Source organism: Anomaloglossus baeobatrachus, chromosome 1, assembly GCF_048569485.1.
Source record: "Anomaloglossus baeobatrachus isolate aAnoBae1 chromosome 1, aAnoBae1.hap1, whole genome shotgun sequence".
Taxonomy (NCBI): domain Eukaryota; kingdom Metazoa; phylum Chordata; class Amphibia; order Anura; family Aromobatidae; genus Anomaloglossus; species Anomaloglossus baeobatrachus.
This window is the reverse complement of record NC_134353.1, coordinates 122,037,996-122,057,524: the sequence shown is the minus strand read 5'-3', so window position 1 is coordinate 122,057,524 and position 19,529 is coordinate 122,037,996. Positions and strand designations below refer to the sequence as shown.

The 19,529-nt window shown below is 42.7% G+C and overlaps 1 protein-coding gene across 3 annotated transcripts in view; it reads left to right on the top strand.

Annotated features, from left to right (window-relative positions):
* The window catches only part of GABRA2 (gamma-aminobutyric acid type A receptor subunit alpha2), a 300,771-nt gene extending 281,502 nt beyond the window's left edge, over positions 1 to 19,269 (top strand). For all 3 annotated transcript variants that reach the window (XM_075347008.1, XM_075347009.1, XM_075347010.1), the window contains exons 9-10: positions 5,018 to 5,220; positions 18,512 to 19,269. In XM_075347008.1, the coding sequence (XP_075203123.1) occupies positions 5,018 to 5,220; positions 18,512 to 18,805 (497 nt within the window). In that variant the 3' untranslated portion in view covers positions 18,806 to 19,269. The remainder of the gene's footprint in view (positions 1 to 5,017; positions 5,221 to 18,511) is intronic.
* The last annotated feature ends 260 nt before the right edge of the window (positions 19,270 to 19,529 follow it).

Below are 19,529 nucleotides of genomic sequence, written 5' to 3'. Positions count from 1 at the left end.
ACTTAATATTTATAAGACGAAAAAGGCTTTTTTACAAGCTCTCATGAAAAAGCCCATTCTGCTAGTGAAATTCTCACAACTACTGGTATTCCCGGACCTGTCTGCTGACACCTTAATGAAACACAGGGAGTTTGCTCCTCATACTAAATTCCTGAGAAAGAATAGAATACCATATACAGAAGATGAGGGTTCCCAGTGAATATCATTGTTTCACTGGCTAGTTCATCCTTTATTTGCCAATTTTCTGCACAATTGGAGAAGCTTCTCCTGTCTTGGAACATTTTGATACAGTCAAAAGTTTCCCCCATGTGGCTCATGCCACTCGACAAAAGAAACTGGACAAAAGTTGGTCTATCTCTTGGTGGTTTGAGCATAACCTGGCTTGGTCTTGGCAGAATTTTCTGCAGATTTTTCTGCTTTTGGATTTTCTAACAGCTGCACCCGTAGTGTCAGCCGGTGTGATGATGTCTTTAACTCCTTATATCGGCTCTTACATCCTTTGCAAAGTTTAATCTGCCCAATTCCAGCCTTTCTGAAGCATCCCCAGATCATCACCGATCCTCCACAAAATTTCCCAGTGGGTGCAAGACACTGTGGCTTGTACGCCTCTCCAGGCCTCTGTATAAACATTAGACTACCAGGTGTTGGGCAAAACTGAAAATAAGACTCATCAGAGAAGACTACCTTACTCCAGTCCTCTATGGTCCAATTGGGCAGATTAAACTTTGCGAAGGACGTATGAATCAAGCCGCATACAAGGTTATCCTGGAAAAACAGTTGCCTCCTTCTGCTCAGGCAATGTTCCACAACTCTGAGGACTGTTTTTTTCCAGCAGGATAATGTGCCATGCCACACAGCTAGGTTAATCAATGTGTGGATTAAGGACCACCACATTAAAGCCCTGTCATGGCCAGCCAAATTTCCAGACCTGAACCCCATTGAAAACCTCTGGAATGTAGTCAAGAGGAAGATGGATAGTCACAAGTCATCAAACAAAGAAGAACTGCAAACATTTTTGCACCAGGAGTGGCTTAAGGTCACCCAAAAGCAGTGTGAAAGACAGGTGGAAACCATGACAAGATGCATGAAAGCAGTGATTAAAAATCATGGTTATTCCACAAAATATTGATTTCTGAACCCTTCCTGAGTTAAAACATTATTAGTATTGTTGTTTCTAAATGATTATGAACGTCTTTTCTTTGCATTAATTGAGGTGTTTTAAAGTAATGCATGTTTTTGTTATTTTGACCATTTCTCATTTTCAGAAAATAAATACAAAATTTATTGTTTGGAAATTCAGAGATATATTGTCAGTAGTTTATAGAATAAAATAACAATTTACATTTTACTAAAAAATATGCCTAGAAAGAGAAAAATCAGAAAAACTGACAATTTTGCAGGGGTCTCTTAATTTTTGACAAAGCTGTATGTATATTTTAGTTATATTTTTTTTCTGTGAAAATTCTATTTTTGTTATTTTTGTTGATTTCACCTTGAAATACTTTATCAAAAAGCACATCTAATTAGCATTTTTATCTGGAATATATGCTGTCATGCTTATATTTTCTATTTTTGAGGATTACTTTTTGTCATATTTTATATATATTCCTAGATCAAACTGGGGTTTTTTTTTAGAGGAAGAAGAATTGTGTTAAATGTATGCAAGTATTTTTATCCTGAAGGTTTGCAATCTATACCTGTATTCACCCACATGACATGCACATAGCAAAACAAAAAGCTTGTACAACACTTTATAAAATACGGAGTGAAAAGGGCATTTGTTCGACAGTAAAACTAATTAGCTCAACTTTAATTTGGTTCTTAGATCTTTTATGGTTGATGTAAGACAATTTCAGAAGCTTTTTATGACATTTTAATTGTTAGAATTTCTGCACGTTTTGCAATCACTGCAATGCTTTCATAAAAGTTGAGAGCAGTTTTTAATGTTTAATTTTGTCCTCTAGAATATCTATTTCAGAAGATTCCAGCTGTTCCCTAAAAAGTAATGCAGGAATTCAATTTTTGTTTCTTTTTAAAGAGTGACTAAACTTTTTTTTTTAACTATTTTGTCCTGCATGGAAGTTCTGAAAGTTTGCAAATCATTTTGTTAGGGAATTTGACTTCTTTCCTGTAAAAAAAAAATGCTTGCAAGTGTCTTTCGAAATCCTTGCTTTTCTAGAGCCTACTCATCTGGGTGCTGAAGGTTTATTCCCAAAGTTAGTGATACACATATGATTTGCAAACTTATACAATTTTTTATGCTGGACAAAGTAGTAAAAAAAAAAAGTTTACCTACTCTTTAAATTTCCACACCACTATTGTTGCTTGGCTAAAGGTTATAATATAAATTAAACCAGAAACTGTCGTAAATCACAGTTCTGATCCAAGTATCATTGTTTTTCAATCAAAGTTGAAAATTTTTTTTTTAAACTTTTTCCATTTTTGCCAGCATACATTGGACTACTGTAGAAGTAGTGTAGGAAATGCCAATCCAAGCAAATACACCCCTCTGAATTGTCTTTTGTCCCCTATCTTTTGTACACATAATATATTATTATTGAAGTGCTTTGCATGCTTCAAATAATATAATCACTTAACAGCTTATCATTAGTATAATTTAAAGTACATATACAGTATTGAAAGCATACCTTAAAATACATTTCAGACTTCCTTCACATAAATGTTTTTGTGGTGCTTGTTTTCATTTTACTAGATTTTTTGCAGTTTATTGTTTTAGCTAAGCCAATGGAAAACATTTAAAAGCAATTGAAAATCATAAACATAATAGTTTAGCCATACATATTAAGATACAAAACAAACATAACTAAAAATGATTAAAGAGAACCTGTCAAGTTTTCTATGCCCTCCAACCCAGCAGCATTCAGGGCTATCTGCCTAAATTCCCTGTCTAACCAGCCCTGCTTATCTCTATTCACTAATTTGAATGTTTAAAAAAAGTGACTTAAGCTGGGTTTACACGCTGCAACATCGCAAAGGACATCGCTGTAACGTCACCGGTTTGGTGACGCAATAGCGACCTCCCTAAGTCTCTGCTAAGTCTCTGGTGAGCGTTCAAACAGGCAAACCTGGCCAACAACTCAACAGCGATCCGGACCTGCAGAGCGACCTAGCTGGTTGTTGGGGACGTTGATAAGCAGCCTTTTGAAAGGGAAGTTGCTAACAAAGTCGCTGAAAAGGCTTCACACACTGAAACTTCATGCTGCACAGCGGGAAACAAAGGACCTAGGAATGGTCCTGAACGATTTGTAACGATTACAACTTCACAGCAGGGGCCAGGTCGCTGATAGGATTCACACACTGCAACATCGCAAACAACATCGCTATTGCGTCACAAAACTGGTGATGTTACAGCGATGTCGTTTGAGATGTTGCAGTGTGTAAACCCAGCTTTAGAAACCTAGCTTTTCCTATGCTAATTAGGCCATTAACTAATTAGTTTCCCTGACTAGTTGGCCCTCTTTCTATGTTATTACACTCCTGTAGGCGTGATGACATGATATCCATTAGCTGGCATCACCAGATTAGGATGAAAGTGTCCACAACAGAGTTATCACACCTAAAGCAAATGTAGAGCTAATAAAATATAACTTTAAATAAGGAATACTCATTACACCTCCTGGCTACACAAAAGACAAACAAATATATAAAAATGCCCTAAGTTGATCTAAAGCGCTCAACAGCCCACTGTATAGTTAGTATGAACATAGGTGTGGCACAAAGGCATAAGACAGAAGGTGTGAAAATCTCAGCATCAAAAAAAGAAACAATGACCAGCATAGGTAGCCACCCTGTACTAGAGGATCATTGATAGACATCTGTTAATATACTAGTAAGATTATTACCGTAATTTCCAGCGTATAAGATGACTTTTTAACCCCTGAAAATCTTCTCAAAAGTCAAGGGTCATCTTATAGGGCATATAATTAGTTAATTTATAAGCCCTACCTGTCTCCAAGACTCTACCGCTCAGATCTCACTCCTAAGGGCTGTAATGAAACGACATATGTGCAAGATCTGAGAGGCAGCGTACAATATATATTCAAGTATAAGCCGAGTTTTTCAGGTCATTTTTTATGCTGAAAATACCCCCCCTTGGCTTATACTCAGGTGAGGTTCCCACAAAAAAAAGTATTCTCACCTGTTCTCTATTCCCGTGGTGTCCTCAGCTGCTTCTTGCAGACCACAGGCACTTTGACCTCTTGGTGATCTCGTCCGTTGCACGGAGCCACCGCTACAGGCTGCCATCATGGCTTTACTGCAACCAACATGTGCAGGCAAAGATGCGGGCTCAGTATGTGAGCCCATATTAAAGGGAGGGATACAACCTTGGATGTACCAGTACGCCCATCAGTACGTCATGGAGGGGATAAAAATCATCTCTCCAGTTTACTGTTTGTTGCATAGATTACTGGACACCTCTACAGTCTCTGAGAGTGGCTGGTTTCCTAAGAAAGGAGAGACAACTTGCCACCTATTTGTTATAGAGCTTGTAAGCTCTGCTGGACAGCCAGCTTCAGGGTATTTGCAGTGCTCAGATGATGCAGAGATATAGTTATTCTTGCATCATCTGAGAGAAAGCAGATCGAAGAGCAGCTCAACCATCCCACTTATCTGTACTGTCAGTCTTCATGTGTGCACTCCATGCCTCAGCAGGCAGGAAGCTGAGAGGCTGAGGAGCAGAACTCTTCTTAAGAAAATTAGATTAGAACAAGTCTACATAAAAAATAGCCTTTTTACAAAAAAAACCTCTGTCAATTTAGCCTTGTAGTGTAACTGTGAATATATAACTTTGGATCACTAATTTATATTCCAGTTATTGTGCATTCTTATTATATTTTTTTATATTTTTCATCCTAATTTATTTCCTACCTTAATGTTGTTTTTGGACCCTCAAGTTGTACAAAACTTTCAACCATTCCATTTATCATAAGACCCAAAGTGAAGTCATGCACCTTTTCTTCAAAGACGTTGATTGATATTTTATTTTTGCTTCTAGGTGTCACAACTGTTTTGACCATGACAACACTCAGCATCAGCGCTAGAAACTCTTTGCCAAAAGTAGCTTATGCTACTGCTATGGACTGGTTCATTGCTGTCTGTTATGCCTTCGTTTTCTCAGCTTTGATAGAATTTGCCACTGTTAACTACTTTACAAAAAGAGGATGGGCATGGGATGGAAAAAGTGTTGTCAATGAAAAGGTAAGAAAATTATTTTAGTGGAAAAAATAGATGTGTATGTCTTCTGTAATTACCAATTTCAGGAGGGGCAATTTCTTAGTCCTACTGTGTTTATTGTCGTTTCACCATTTAGTTCAAGTAATTAGATATTTCTTTAGAAAAAAACATTTGGAAATCTTTTGCTTCATTTACCATATACATAGATATTCAATACAAGATTCATTTGACACATAAGTGATTCAGTAATGTCGGGGGTCTCCTCAAATTGAGATGAACCCCTCCATTTTTTCTGGTTAAACCACTCAAAGGAACGATCAAAAAACAACAAAATTTTGGCTAGAGCAAGAACCAGATAAATAATCCAAACATGTTATTGAAAATATTAAAAATATTTATTAAGAATTGTAAAAAAGACATAAACAGCACAACAAAATACAACATAGATATGTCTGATATATTTATTGACCCATAGTGAACAAATGTATTGATACATTTGTTTTCTTTTTAGTTAATCTATAACAACATATATTGGCTAAACTAGAGCTGTTTCTTATAGACAAATTGTTAATGCTTTGAATAAAAAAAATGTTTTTAACATGAAAAGTTACTCATAACTAGAGTTGAGCGCGGTTCGCGGTTCGAGGTTCTTCAGTTCGAGGCTCGAGTGATTTTGGGGGCTGTTCTAGATCGAACTAGAACTCGAGCTTTTTGCAAAAGCTCGATAGTTCTAGATACGTTCGAGAACGGTTCTAGCAGCAAAAAAAACAGCTAATTCCTAGCTGGCTTTCCGCTGTAATAGTGTAAGTCACTCTGTGACTCACACTATTATGACATTTCAGTGTATAGTGTGCGGGAACAGCGCATTCAGATCACTGCTGTTTGGATAATGGCGATCGCCATTTTTTTTTTTCCTTGTCTTCCTTCCCTAAGCGCGTGCGTGTAGTGGGGAGGGCCAGCATGTAAGCCAATCCCAGACACACACACAGCTAAGTGAACTTTTAGCCAGAGAAGCAACAGCATGTGTGATAGGATGTCCATGTCACATGTCCCTGCATTATAAAACCGGACATTTTCCTCCAGCACGCCATTATCTGCCTTTTGCGTCCTTGGTGTCAGACATCACTGGCGCAGCTCCTATCGCCGATACTGCTGTATACGCTCCATACACAGCGCTGTACAGAATAGGGATAGCACTTTCTATCAGTCCTTTTAAGGGCTCATACCGGCAGGGTCAGAGCCATAGGTGACAGGTCCTGAAAACAGAGTTTAACAGCTACACAAGATGACAGCGTCTGTGTAGCTAAGGTCAGGGATTTCCTCGCTGCATTTCCCCATTAGGAGGGATAGAAAGGCAGGCTTCCTTTCCTCTACCCAGACACCCACAACCCCGCCTCTGTACCCTCCTGCCCTTCGCACACTCAAACTCATTGTTACTAAGCAATTATACTAGCAAACACTGAGTGTACTTAGTGGCACCCTTAACGTGGCTGTTGGACTGCTGTATTGCCCCAGTAGTGCAAAGATATTTGCAGCACGTCTGCCTGCATTGCACACTCAAACTCATTGTAGCTAAGCCATTATACTAGCAAACACTGAGTGAACCTAGTGGCATCCTAAACGTGGCTATTGGACTTCTGTATAGTCCCACTAGGGCAAAGATATTTGCAGCACTTCTGCCTGCATTGCACACTCCAACTCATTGTTACTAAGCCATTATACTAGCAAACACTGAGTGAACCTAGTGGCATCATAAACGTGGCTATTGGACTTCTGTATAGTCCCACTAGTGCAAAGATATTTGCAGCACCTCTGCCTGCATTGCACACTCCAACTCATTGTTACTAAGCCATTATACTAGCAAACACTGAGTGAACTTAGTGGCATCCTAAACGTGGCTATTGGACTTCTGTATAGTCCCACTAGTGCAAAGATATTTGCAGCACCTCTGCCTGCATTGCACACTCCAAATCATTGTTACTAAGCCATTATACTAGCAAACACTGAGTGAACTTAGTGGCATCCTTAACGTGGCTGTTGGATTGCTGTATTGCCCCAGTAGTTCAAAGATATTTGCAGCACGTCTGCCTGCATTGCACACTCAAACTCATTGTAGCTAAGCCATTATACTAGCAAACACTGAGTGAACCTAGTGGCATCCTAAACGTGGCTATTGGACTTCTGTATAGTCCCACTAGTGCAAAGATATTTGCAGCACCTCTGCCTGCATTGCACACTCCAACTCATTGTTACTAAGCCATTATACTAGCAAACACTGAGTGAACCTAGTGGCATCCTAAACGTGGCTATTGGACTTCTGTATAGTCCCACTAGTGCAAAGATATTTGCAGCACCTCTGCCTGCATTGCACACTCCAACTCATTGTTACTAAGCCATTATACTAGCAAACACTGAGTGAACCTAGTGGCATCCTAAACGTGGCTATTGGACTTCTCTATAGTCCCACTAGTGCAAAGATATTTGCAGCACGTCTGCCTGCATTGCACACTCAAACTCATTGTTACTAAGCCATTATACTAGCAAACACTGAGTGAACCTAGTGGCATCCTAAACGTGGCTATTGGACTTCTCTATAGTCCCACTAGTGCAAAGATATTTGCAGCACGTCTGCCTGCATTGCACATTCAAACTCATTGTTACTAAGCCATTATACTAGCAAACACTCAGTGTACCTAGTGGCATCCTAAACGTGGCTATTGGACTTCTGTATAGTCCCACTAGTGCAAAGATATTTGCAGCACCTCTGCCTGCATTGCACACAAAAACTCATTGTTACTAAGCCATTATACTAGCAAACACTGAGTGAACTTAGTGGCATCCTTAACGTGGCTGTTGGACTGCTGTATTGCCCCAGTAGTGCAAAGATATTTGCAGCACCTCTGCCTGCATTGGACACTCAAACTCATTGTTACTTACTAAGACGTTATAATACCAAAAATTGAGTAAACTTAGTGGCATACAAGAAGTAGCTGTTGTACTCCATTAGTGCCCCACTGGTGCCAAGCTATTTCTAGCACCTGTGCAGGACACCCTCCTGCTCTGTTTTTAATAAGCTATAATGATAGCAAAAAATACTGCCATTTAGTGGCATCATAGAACTGGCTGTTGTATTCCATTAGTGCCCCACTGGTGCCAAGCTATTTCTAGCACCTGTGCAGGACACCCTCCTGCTCTGTTTTTAATAAGCTATAATAATAGCAAAAAATACTGCCATTTAGTGGCATCATAGAACTGGCTGTTGTATTCCATTAGTGCCCCACTAGTGCCAAGCTATTTCTAGCACCTGTGCAGGACACCCTCCTGCTCTGTTTTTAATAAGCTATAATGATAGCAAAAAATACTGCCATTTAGTGGCATCATAGAACTGGCTGTTGTATTCCATTAGTGCCCCACTGGTGCCAAGCTATTTCTATCACCTGTGCAGGACACCCTCCTGCTCTGTTTTTAGTAAGCTATAATGATAGCAAAAAATACTGCCATTTAGTGGCATACAAAAAGTGGCTGTTGGACTCCTTTATTGTGCCACTTGTGCCAAGCAATCTCAAGCACCTCTGCATTCTACCCTCATGCACATTTAGCTATGCTAATTTTATAGCAAACTCAGGGAATTCCTTGCTGCATTTGATCATTAGGAGGGATAGAAAGTGAGGCTTCTTTTACTGTCCTGGTACCCACAGAACACGGCCACTGTACCCATCTGTCCACTTTTGCCACGCTATTTAATTTGCCCAAAGAGCTGACTCTTTTTCTGCCATCCTAAAATTGTCTGGAATACTAAGTTAGTGTTCCTTTGCTGCCAAGCAAGGTACAACACATGTGCATTCTACACTCCTTTCCATTTCTGGAATGCAATTATTAACTGCAGGTAGTCCAGCCAATCTGTGACGAAGGTGCAGGCGTGGATATAATGTAGCCTGCATCCAATGATGGTTCTCTCTATGTCTGACAGCTCAACAATACCTTCTGTTTCCACTTCCAAAACAAGTGATGACCTGCCAATCACACTCCCTGTTGCGGGTAAAGGAGTGGAAGTTCAGTGTGAAAAACCATGTGTGACTGCTGTCCCCACAGTCACAGAGGATGAAGAGCACGCAGATGCACTTGATGGGGCAGGCGGTGGTTGCACAGGCACGCTAGGCCGCATTGTAGCACAGTGAAATTCACATTGCAACTTATGCTTCATTTTAAGTTGTGTACAGGGTGGGCTCCCCAGTATGCAGCAAAACCAGGCAACAGGAAAAGGACTCTAGGCAGTTGGGTTGATAAATGATTGTTTAACTTTACCAAAACAAACAATAAGAACCATGCATACAATTTAAATAATTGAACAATCTATTCTGTTGCCTACTACCTGCTAATCCTTCTGTGTAGCAGTAATTGTGTGTTTGTGCGTGTGTGTGTGTGTGTGTGTGTGTTTGAACACGACTTACCAGTGGCGCATCACAAGAGCTTCCAAGTTATCTACCTAAACATAGTCAAAACACATTACCCCCCCTGAATACCCTTGTTAGCTGAAGCCTCACAGATAATGCAGATGATAACAGTGTGAAAGCTAACCACACAGCTCTGCAACACAGTCATGGAAATCTTGAAAAGCAACAGTCAATGCAAACATGTGTTGCTGTCCCTCTATGATTTAAACTGTACGTGACAATTTGACAGTGCAGAGGCAGCAAGTCTTATTGTCTATATAGTCGGCCTACTCAGAACAGATATGTGTTTTGCTAATAAAACAAAGTGTTGCATGCCCGCATTATTGCCTGGGCACAGCCTACCGTACCCGGGTACTCTGATGTCCAGTTTCCCGAAATACAGACTTTACGCTCCTCTCACGGTAAACAGTATAGACAGCACTGTAAGAATGTTGGTCTGTTGCACAGGATGCTGCTCACTGGCATTACGGGGCTCATCATCAAAGTACAACATGACTGCCCTCACAATTGAACGAAGTGTTTCCTTGGTGGCTCCTTGCTGTAACACACACCTTTAGCTTTTCCTTCTGTTCATAGACAGCATCTCCAAGTCCACATCTGAAGAGCAATTTGATATTGCTATAGTGACCAAACAAAGGCAGATCCAAAAAAACAGCAGCCCCTTGTGTGTAGTCTGCAACAATGCATGCAATGGCAAATAAGCATGTTGCATTGACAGTGGCTAAAGCTGAGCAATACACCTTCACGCTATCAATTCATATCCATGTGACACTTCATGGAGGAACTACTCAAAGGTGTGAGTTTTTGCCTTCTACTTACAGATTGTTGACAAATCTTACAGATTCCATGACTTGGGTGATCCTTTGCGATGTCCAAAAATTCACAGGCTAGGCAAGGCTTACAGCCCATGCGACCTGCATAGCCAACACGACTTCTGCTCAGAGTTAAAGTTGTGGTCCAGGATTCAGTTGTTGACGTGCTTCCAGTACTTTGTCTCTGGCCAGGAAGACACAACGTAACCTCGTCGTCAGTACCATCCTCCTCCACCTCCTCTGCTGACCTCATCGACTGGCTGACTTTGGTTTGACAGTAAGTGTGGTGTCCAACCTCATCAATAACCCTGTGTGTTTTCATTCCCCTCGTCCTGAGTCCTCCGAGACAACCTCTTCCTGCCCTGACCGAATAGTAAAGTTGTCATTCCAATCAGGTATCTGTGCTCCTCATTATGTTCCCCATTGTCTCCACCAGGAGGATTTACTTTTTGGAAATGAGGGTGTAGATTAGGCTCAGCACCTTCTTCATCGGGGCCTGGATCCCACTCACAAAGCTTCTGGCCATTTGCGCAGATCATTTCCCCTGTCTCATGGAACTCGCTACCTCAACACGTTAGATTATCTGCTACACCCGCAAACTTCAAACTGAATCTGAAAACTCATCTGTTCAGAAATGACTATAACCTTCAATGACACCACCACAATACGTACTTGACGCTCAACCTACACCACTCCTACTGTCTCCTCTCAAAAATCCTTTAGAATGTAAGCCCTCTTCCCTCTGTACCAGTCTGTCTATAGTTACTTGTATATGTATTCTGTATGTAACCCCCTTCTCATGTACAGCACCATGGAATCAATGGTGCTCTATAAATCAATAATAATAAAAATAATAATAACTTCCTTGTCTGTACTCATTGCAGCTTTGGAGCAGACCTCTGATTCCCAGGCTATAGTGCGACTGAACAGCTATGCAAACTCAACCATCTCTGTTACCCCATACTCAGCAGGGCTGGTGGAAACTTGAGAGCTGTTAGGAAGCAAGTGCGATTGGATTGACACCACAGAGGAATGGAGTATTTGGGATCTTGAAATTGGGGTGGAGGACAGGCCACTTTATGGAGCACTTCAGATCCATTGAAGCAGCTGCTGTTTTGGCCTCATCTACATTTGTTAGCGATGGTTGTGTCCGTGAAAAAAAGGATCATATCAGATTATCCATGGGAAGAAGTACACCTGTTCTTTTGGATGGTATTTGTTGTTACAAAACCTGTAACCTGAAGCCTGCTGTGGTTTCATTTGCGCCCAGGCGTCAGCTGCCATTTAGGGCTGTGCCTTGGGTTGTCCAGCTGGCTGCTTTCTCCTCCACGTCTAAGTGTGGAGAGGCAGCTAGTGTGCATGCGTGTGCCGATTTACCCCAGCCGCAGCCTAACTACAGTGTTTCGCCAGTGAGTATGCTCAGCCTGACTGTGCCATTGCTGAGGCTAAGTCTTCATTTTGGGATACAGCGCATGCTCCCACACTTAGTGCGAAAAGCCTCTTTGCACAGGTACTTGCACTCCGTGCCAGGTCTAGGTCCTGTGTTGTGCCTAGACACCATAAAGCTGATAGTCTTTTTTCAGACACTGTATTTCATGCTACTGAGCATGCTCAGGCACTTACTGCATCAGAGACTATGTTTGGTAATGAACTCTTTGGCCATGCCCCTGATGTGGGGGTCCCATATAGACCAAAGGGCATCAGGTCTCTTGACAATGTGGCCAGGCCACTCCCAAATGGCTTGCAGAGGCCCGCCCCTATGACTTGTCACCGCATTATTGATGGTCAGACGATGACTGGTGAGGTGTTTGGGTCATGGCAGCCATGAGGTCATCATTGAAGTTGCGGTTCCAAATAGGACGCTAGTTATGCCACCCATGACGTGTCACTCTGCTTTTGTCTCCAGGAGGTGCATTGTGGTTCACCCTGGTTTGGGGCGGACCCAGGTTATAAAAGGGGCTGGAGCCAACAAGGAGGTGTGCAGTCTTCTATTATGCTCCGAAAGAGCACACCTCCATGTGTTGAACCCATTGCAGCTTTAGGCCAGATGTAGGCAGGGATAGGGTGTCGATGCAGGCCACCACCACAGTTGGTAACGCAGAACGGTTAAGACCAGCTCCTGTCCTACCAGTCCTGCTTGTGCAGCCCAGTGGCATTAACAGGCCTGCTGCTGCTGATGCACCTGCTGTCCACAGGTGTGGCCCCTACGCACACGGTCAGCGTACTCAATGGCCCCTGTGTTGTTAACAGGGAGTTCCTGGGCTGGGTGGGCATGTGGACCCTGTGACGCTAACAGGGCTCCTAGTCTCCAGATTCGAATGGCGTCTAACTCGGTTCAGGCTACTATTAGTTTCATAGCCACACAGCTCTGTATCCTCCACCAAACCTTCCAGTTGCCAACCTCTCCTTTTCCTACTGGGAGCATGGTGGACACTGACTGCTGATGGGGATATATACCTTTCTCTTTCTTTTCTTAATAATTTTCGGTATATAGCGGTAACATAGTATATACCACCTTATCCAAATCTGCCAGTCCCACTGTAACAGATGGTGTTTCTTCAGCAAATGTTACTGTTGCTTAACCACCAAATCCACGGACAAAAACTTTTTTCCCCTTTCCAACACACCTGTTCCCCTTTCCACCAGCATCTGTCCTTTTTCAACTTATTTTGGTATATGACCAAAAGTGCAACTCTGCAGGGACACCGTACTCAACACCATCTCAGCACAGCAGCCAGCCCTCGGTCCCTCAGATGTGGACAAGTAAAAGACCATTTCCTCCTATCCATGACAAAGCGTTGAGATTCACTCTGTGCAGCACTGGTGTTTAGTGGAAAAGCAGATCTAAGATTGCGTACCACCTTCTGCAGATACTCCTGTATACGTGAGTCTATTTCTATGGCAGGAATTATTTTGCCAAATTTTGTCTTGTACCGGGGATCTAACAGTGTGGCAACCCAGTAGTCAGGATTACTTTGAATTCGTACAATCCGAGGGTCATGTTGTAGGTAGTGCAGCAAGAAGGCGCTCATGTGTCTTGTGCATCCAGGAGGACCAAGTCCTTGGTGTGTTGGTGGCAGAGAGGTGAGAATCGTGCCTCCTTCCTCTGCCCTCTCCCCACAACCTCGCACAACCGAAATGTGAGCAAGCTCTCACTCATCTGCTGAGTCTTCCATGCCCATCGCCAGTTCGTCCTCCATTTCTTTATGGGCTCCTGCACCTTCCTCAACACTTTTTGCTGATACTATGCGCCCTTGTTAATCCCTCTCCCTCACCATGACTGCCGCCTAGGTGCCGCTGACCATCTGGACCTCGTAGATCTTGTTATCCCTTCCGCATATGACTCCTCCTGTACTTCCTCCCCTTCCTCTTGTCCCAACACCTGACTCCGAATAATAATTACAGTGTGCTCCATCATGTAGATGACCAGAATTGTCACGCTGAGAATGGCATCGCCAGTGCTAAACATCTTCGTCGACATTTGTAAACTGTGTAGAAGGGTGCATAGGTCCTTGATAGGTCCTTGTTTAACCACCAGACCTAAAGACTTCTGTAGCGACGAAAGTTGTTGAGCTGCTGTGTGCGCACGATGGAAGTGAGCACATAGCGAGCGTGCCCGCTGCACAAGGCCATGTAGGCCGGGATGGTGTTTTAAAAATTGCTGGAGAATTAGGTTCAACACGTGAGCCATACAAGGCACGTGTGTCACATTGCCCTGACGATGGCCCGCAGCCAGGTTTGCATCATTGCCGCACACGGCTGTTAAGTCACCAACGGAGTCCGCTCCGTCAATTTGTACTTCGGTCGCCAGGTGACAACGTGTTCCTTTCATGCATAGTGCTGATGATGGGAGAGTAGTCGATGCCAGCAGCGCAGGTGGACGCAGGTTATGCTCACCCACTGGGCTGCATTACCTTGACAGATGCAGAATCTCTGGCTGAATGTAGCTGGTGGGTATCTCACAGATGAAGTACCATCATTCAGCTACAACCAATGGGAAGACACCACACCCTTTTTTATGCCCATCCTGTCTGCAGACCACTGCCAGACATAGCTTTGAACCTCTGGTTACTTTTACCCCCAGTTCAGTTTTATGATTTTGTGTGCTTGTTACCTGACTACTTTTCCTGCTTGCTGTTTATGTACCTTGTTGGCCGATCCGCATTTCACCTCTGCTTGTTTTCTGATTAAGTCCTGGCCGTCCCATTCTGTTCCTGTTCCTCAATTAATGTTTTGACCCTGCCTGACTACTATTCTCTGGAACTGCAGCCTTCCACAGGTATTGATCACCTTGGGCCCTGTGTAATTCCTAATCCCTGTATAGGGGTTAAAGGGTTTCAGGGTTCTAGGGGTCCTGCTTGGTGAGTGGCTTCCCTCTAGCCTATCATTTACAGCCCATCTGAGTGTGTGGATCAAGGAAGGCGTTACACCGTGCTCTCTGCAGAAGGCCATGTGGGCCAGGATAGTGCTTTAAAAATTGTTGGACAACCAGGTTCAACACGTGAGCCACACAAGGCACGTGTGTCACATTGTCACAGTGAAGGGCCGCACCCATGTTTGCATCATTGTCGCACCCGGCCTTCCCTGGCTGCTGGTTGAGTGGAGACAACCATTGATGAAACTCGGTCTCCAGAGCTACCCGTCCACAACTTCTCAGCGGTGTGACTCACATTTCCCATACATTTCAAAGTAAACCTTTGACCGCCTGATGGCATTGAGCTCTGCTGCCAGCATAGTAAGGAGGTGTGTGGTATTCCTTGTGCGCAGTTACAAGGAAGGGTGGCCTGACCACACAGGGTTTGGGCCAAGGTGGAGGACCCACACGAGGTTGAAGAGGCAGAAGCAGTGTATTAACTTCTACATACAGAAGAAGGATTGACACAACTCGTGGGGACGGCAAGACTTGTACAGCAGACCCTTCTCCATCTCTCCCCACAGTAACCCATTGCCCAGTCAGCGACATGTAATGCCCCTGTCCATGCTTACTCTGCCAATTATCTGTGGTGAAATGCACCCTGTCACACAGAGTTTCTCAAGGAATCAGTGATGTTTAGTGCGACATGCTGGTGTAGCGCGTGCACGCCTTTGTTGGAGAAGGAGTGGCGCCTGGGCATCGGCTCTTGGGGCACTGCGATGGGCATAAGGTCTCGAAAATCCTCGGTTAAAAAGGTTAGAAAGGCAGCATTTTGGTAGCCAACAGTTTCCAGATGCTGAAAGTCAACCTCTAAGCCATGTCATGCCCTTCTAAAAGCATGTAAAACACAGCGAGGGGACTCCAACCACAGTCTCCCTCGTTTCCACTAACTGGGCCACACACACCCCACTTGACTGGCATCAGTTGACCCCCATTTTCAAGCTTACAAAGATGCTTTGCATGAAGCACTCTCAAAAATACACGTGCCTTTCGCCTCCCCTGGATGCCCCAGGGGAAGAAAAGTCCTCTGAGAGCCATGACTTGTTCATCTTGGTTCTTTTTTCAAAAGCGAGGGGACTCCAACCACAGTCTCCCTCGTTTCCACTAACTGGGCCACACACACCCCACTTGACTGGCATCAGTTGACCCCCATTTTCAAGCTTACAAAGATGCTTTGCATGAAGCACTATCAAAAATACGCGTGCCTTTCGCCTCCCCTGGATGACCCAGGGGAAGAAAAGTCCTCTGAGAGCCATGACTTGTTCATCTTGGTTCTTTTTTCAAAAGCGAGGGGACTCCAACCACAGTCTCCCTCGTTTCCACTAACTGGGCCACACACACCCCACTTGACTGGCATCAGTTGACCCCCATTTTCAAGCTTACAAAGATGCTTTGCATGAAGCACTCTCAAAATACGCGTGCCTTTCGCCTCCCCTGGATGACCCAGGGGAAGAAAAGTCCTCTGAGAGCCATGTCCACATTGTCAGTGGACAGACACGTGTGCTTATCTGCCAGCAGACCCCCAGCAGCACTGAAGACAGGTTCCGAGAGAACGCAGGCTGCAGAACATGACAAGATCCCCAAGGCGTACGTGGCAAGCTCAGGCAATTTATCCAGATTGGAAGCCTAAAATGAGCAGGGCTCAAGTTGCACAGTAATAGCATCGACGTTTCCTTGCATATACTCATATATCTGTGTGTCCTCCTCTTTTTCCTTGTCCTGCTCTTTTGTTTTCGCATGAGTATATGTCCTTGTCACTTTCCCATGTGTTTGTGTTGTGTTGTGAGTTGTTTGTCACCTTTTGGACACCTTTGAGGGTGTTTTCTAGGTGTTTTTATGTGTTTGTGAATGCCTGCCATTGTTTCCTATGCGGTTCGAGTTCGGTTCGTCGAACGTTCGACGAACCGAACTCGAACGGGACCTCCTTCCGGCGAACTGACCTCGAGCCGAACCGGGACCGGTTCGCTCATCTCTACTCATAACATTATCTTCAATAGATAAATTAGTGTGTTAAAAAAGTTTAGCATTTTTTTCAGCTTCTTAAATTTTACGCTTTTTTTTATGCTTTTTTTCATTATGTGGGAATTTTTTCTGTTTCTTCATTTGTTTATTATTAGAAAAAAAATTGCAGCATGCTGCCATTTAACTCTAAAATTGGATAAAACTCACCCATACAAGTTTATGGGTGCGAGAAAAAAAATCGGATGCCACAATATTGCACCCGATTTTTATGGATAAATTGCAATTCATTAACATAGGAAACTGTAAATGGTTTGGTATATGATTAATAACTGCTATTGTCCAATAACGGACTGCACACGGACAGCAAATGGACTGCACATGGAGGACAAATGAGAAAAAAAATCATCTAATTTTGTTGGATGAAAATCGGACTGATTTTTTTTTTTTTATACACTAGTGTTAACCTACCTTCAGTCCGGAGTCACACTTGCGAGAGACTCACGTTTAATACATATGAGTCTCGCATCGCATCACCTGGCATGGCCTGCTGCTTTTGGGACAGGAGAATTTCAGCTGCATAGAAATACATGAAGCTGACCCACTCCTGTCAGAAGAACAGCAGGCCGTGCCGGGTGATGCGATTAAAGACTCGCACGTATTACACATGAGTCACTCGCAAGTGTGACTCCGGACTAATAAGGGTTTAAAAATCTGCCTATAAGAATAAGAATGCAGAGATTACAGGTCCTGTAAATGACCCATACACATTACATAGCTGTTAGCTGAATGCTCATTTGGCTGACAGCTACAGTATCTCTCCTGATTATCCCATAAACAGGCACTCTTGGCCAAGCTTTCCCATTTTCTCTAAGAGAGAGGCACTGTCAGACCCTTTTAGCTTCTGACCAGGAAAAACAAAAGCATTGGCCATTGAATTTCTATTGTATCGATTAGGGGGGAGAATCAGAGAATCGTGAGGCCCCATACACAGTAGGTCGGTTGGCAGGGGATCTAATTAATGAGCGTTTTTTATTATCTAATGATATTGGCTGCTGACAGTTAAATTTGATGCGTTTTATCGCCAGTAGCTCTATTTTCTCTACTACAAGTTAGTCCTTATAACGCCTTCACGGCCTTTGAAGTAAGTTTATGTTGTGGTCGAATAGGTTTTCACAATCTATGACATAAACACACCTCACAATCGCTACCAGGAGCTCTGCATAAAGTTAAAGTCGAGCTCCATCTGTCACAGCCAGGGATGTTTCCTGTGTCACTCCCAGCTGTTTAATGCCCTAAATCTTGTAATCAATAGTGATTACAACATTTAAGGGCTGGGAGAGGGAGGACACTGTCTCTCCCATGCGATCAGGAACCCACATCGTGATCACAGGAGCCTGATTGTTGCCATAGCAACCAGAGATCATCATGATAACGTCATGATAACGTCCAGGTTAGCCCGCTATGGCAAGTATCTTGGACCATTCAGGGAGCTGCTGTGTGAACCTGCAGAATTATCTGCAGAAAATTCAGCAGGAACATTTTCTTTTGAGCACATGGCTTTATAGTCAAAAGGAAGTGAATATCCCATATACACTCTCTTAAATGTAAATATTTTTTGTCATTTTTGTTTTCACAAAAAATAACAGCTTTTTATCCATTTACTCTTGTTTCAGAAAAAAGAGAAAGCATCTGTAATTAAGAAAAACAATGCCTATGCAGTCGCTGTAGCAAACTATGCGCCAAACATCACTAAGGATTCAGCCCTTCCAACAATATCAAAAAGTGCGACAGCAGATGCCAACAAAGCAAAACCACAGGAGGCAAAGAAAACATTCAACAGTGTTAGTAAAATTGACAGAATGTCTAGGATAGTCTTTCCACTCTTATTCGGTACTTTTAACCTGGTATATTGGGCCACTTATCTGAACAGGGAACTTGCCATAGATGGGCTAGTCCCTTCAAAGTAGAATAGGCATTTTGTATGCGAACAATGTAATGGCATTCTCAGACTGAGATAGATTGTTTTAGTATGTATGACGAATAACTTGTGAATTGACATGTACAGTATGCACCTCTTACCTAACAAGAGGGGGGATGGGGCTCTGATAACTAGAATGATCTTTGAATAGATACTGTAGCAGTCCTGACATAATAAAAAGAAAAAAAGCTTCTTTTTGACCGCAAAGTATTTTCACTTTGGATTAAGATGTAATTGCAGTATGTGAAAAATGGCTGCTGCTTGTTAACAGAGAACACATTTTACTGCGACAATTTTTGATTTTCTTCTTTGGGATCCTATTTTGTTAACTACAATGTTAATCTTTTATATGATAATGCAATGTGCTTATGTACAAAAAGCCCTTCCCGTTTCTGTACTTTAGGTGTACCACACATTTCACGGAGGTTATTAAAACTATGTTTTTATGTTAAATTTTTAAGATTCATTTTTTTTTCTTTCCATCTAAAAGAATTGATTCTTTTTCTGTAGCATTTTGCTGTCGTGGCATTTAACAAGTTGATCAGGGAAATTTGTATGTCAGAAACATTAAAACCTTTGCTAAAATCTGCTTGTGGAAATGCACTACAGTTCTGTTCAGTCAATGACCATTTAATTTTATATAAAATGTAATTTAAAGCAAATTTGTAAAAGACAGCATTATGTAACGTGATTTAAGAGAATATTTATATCTA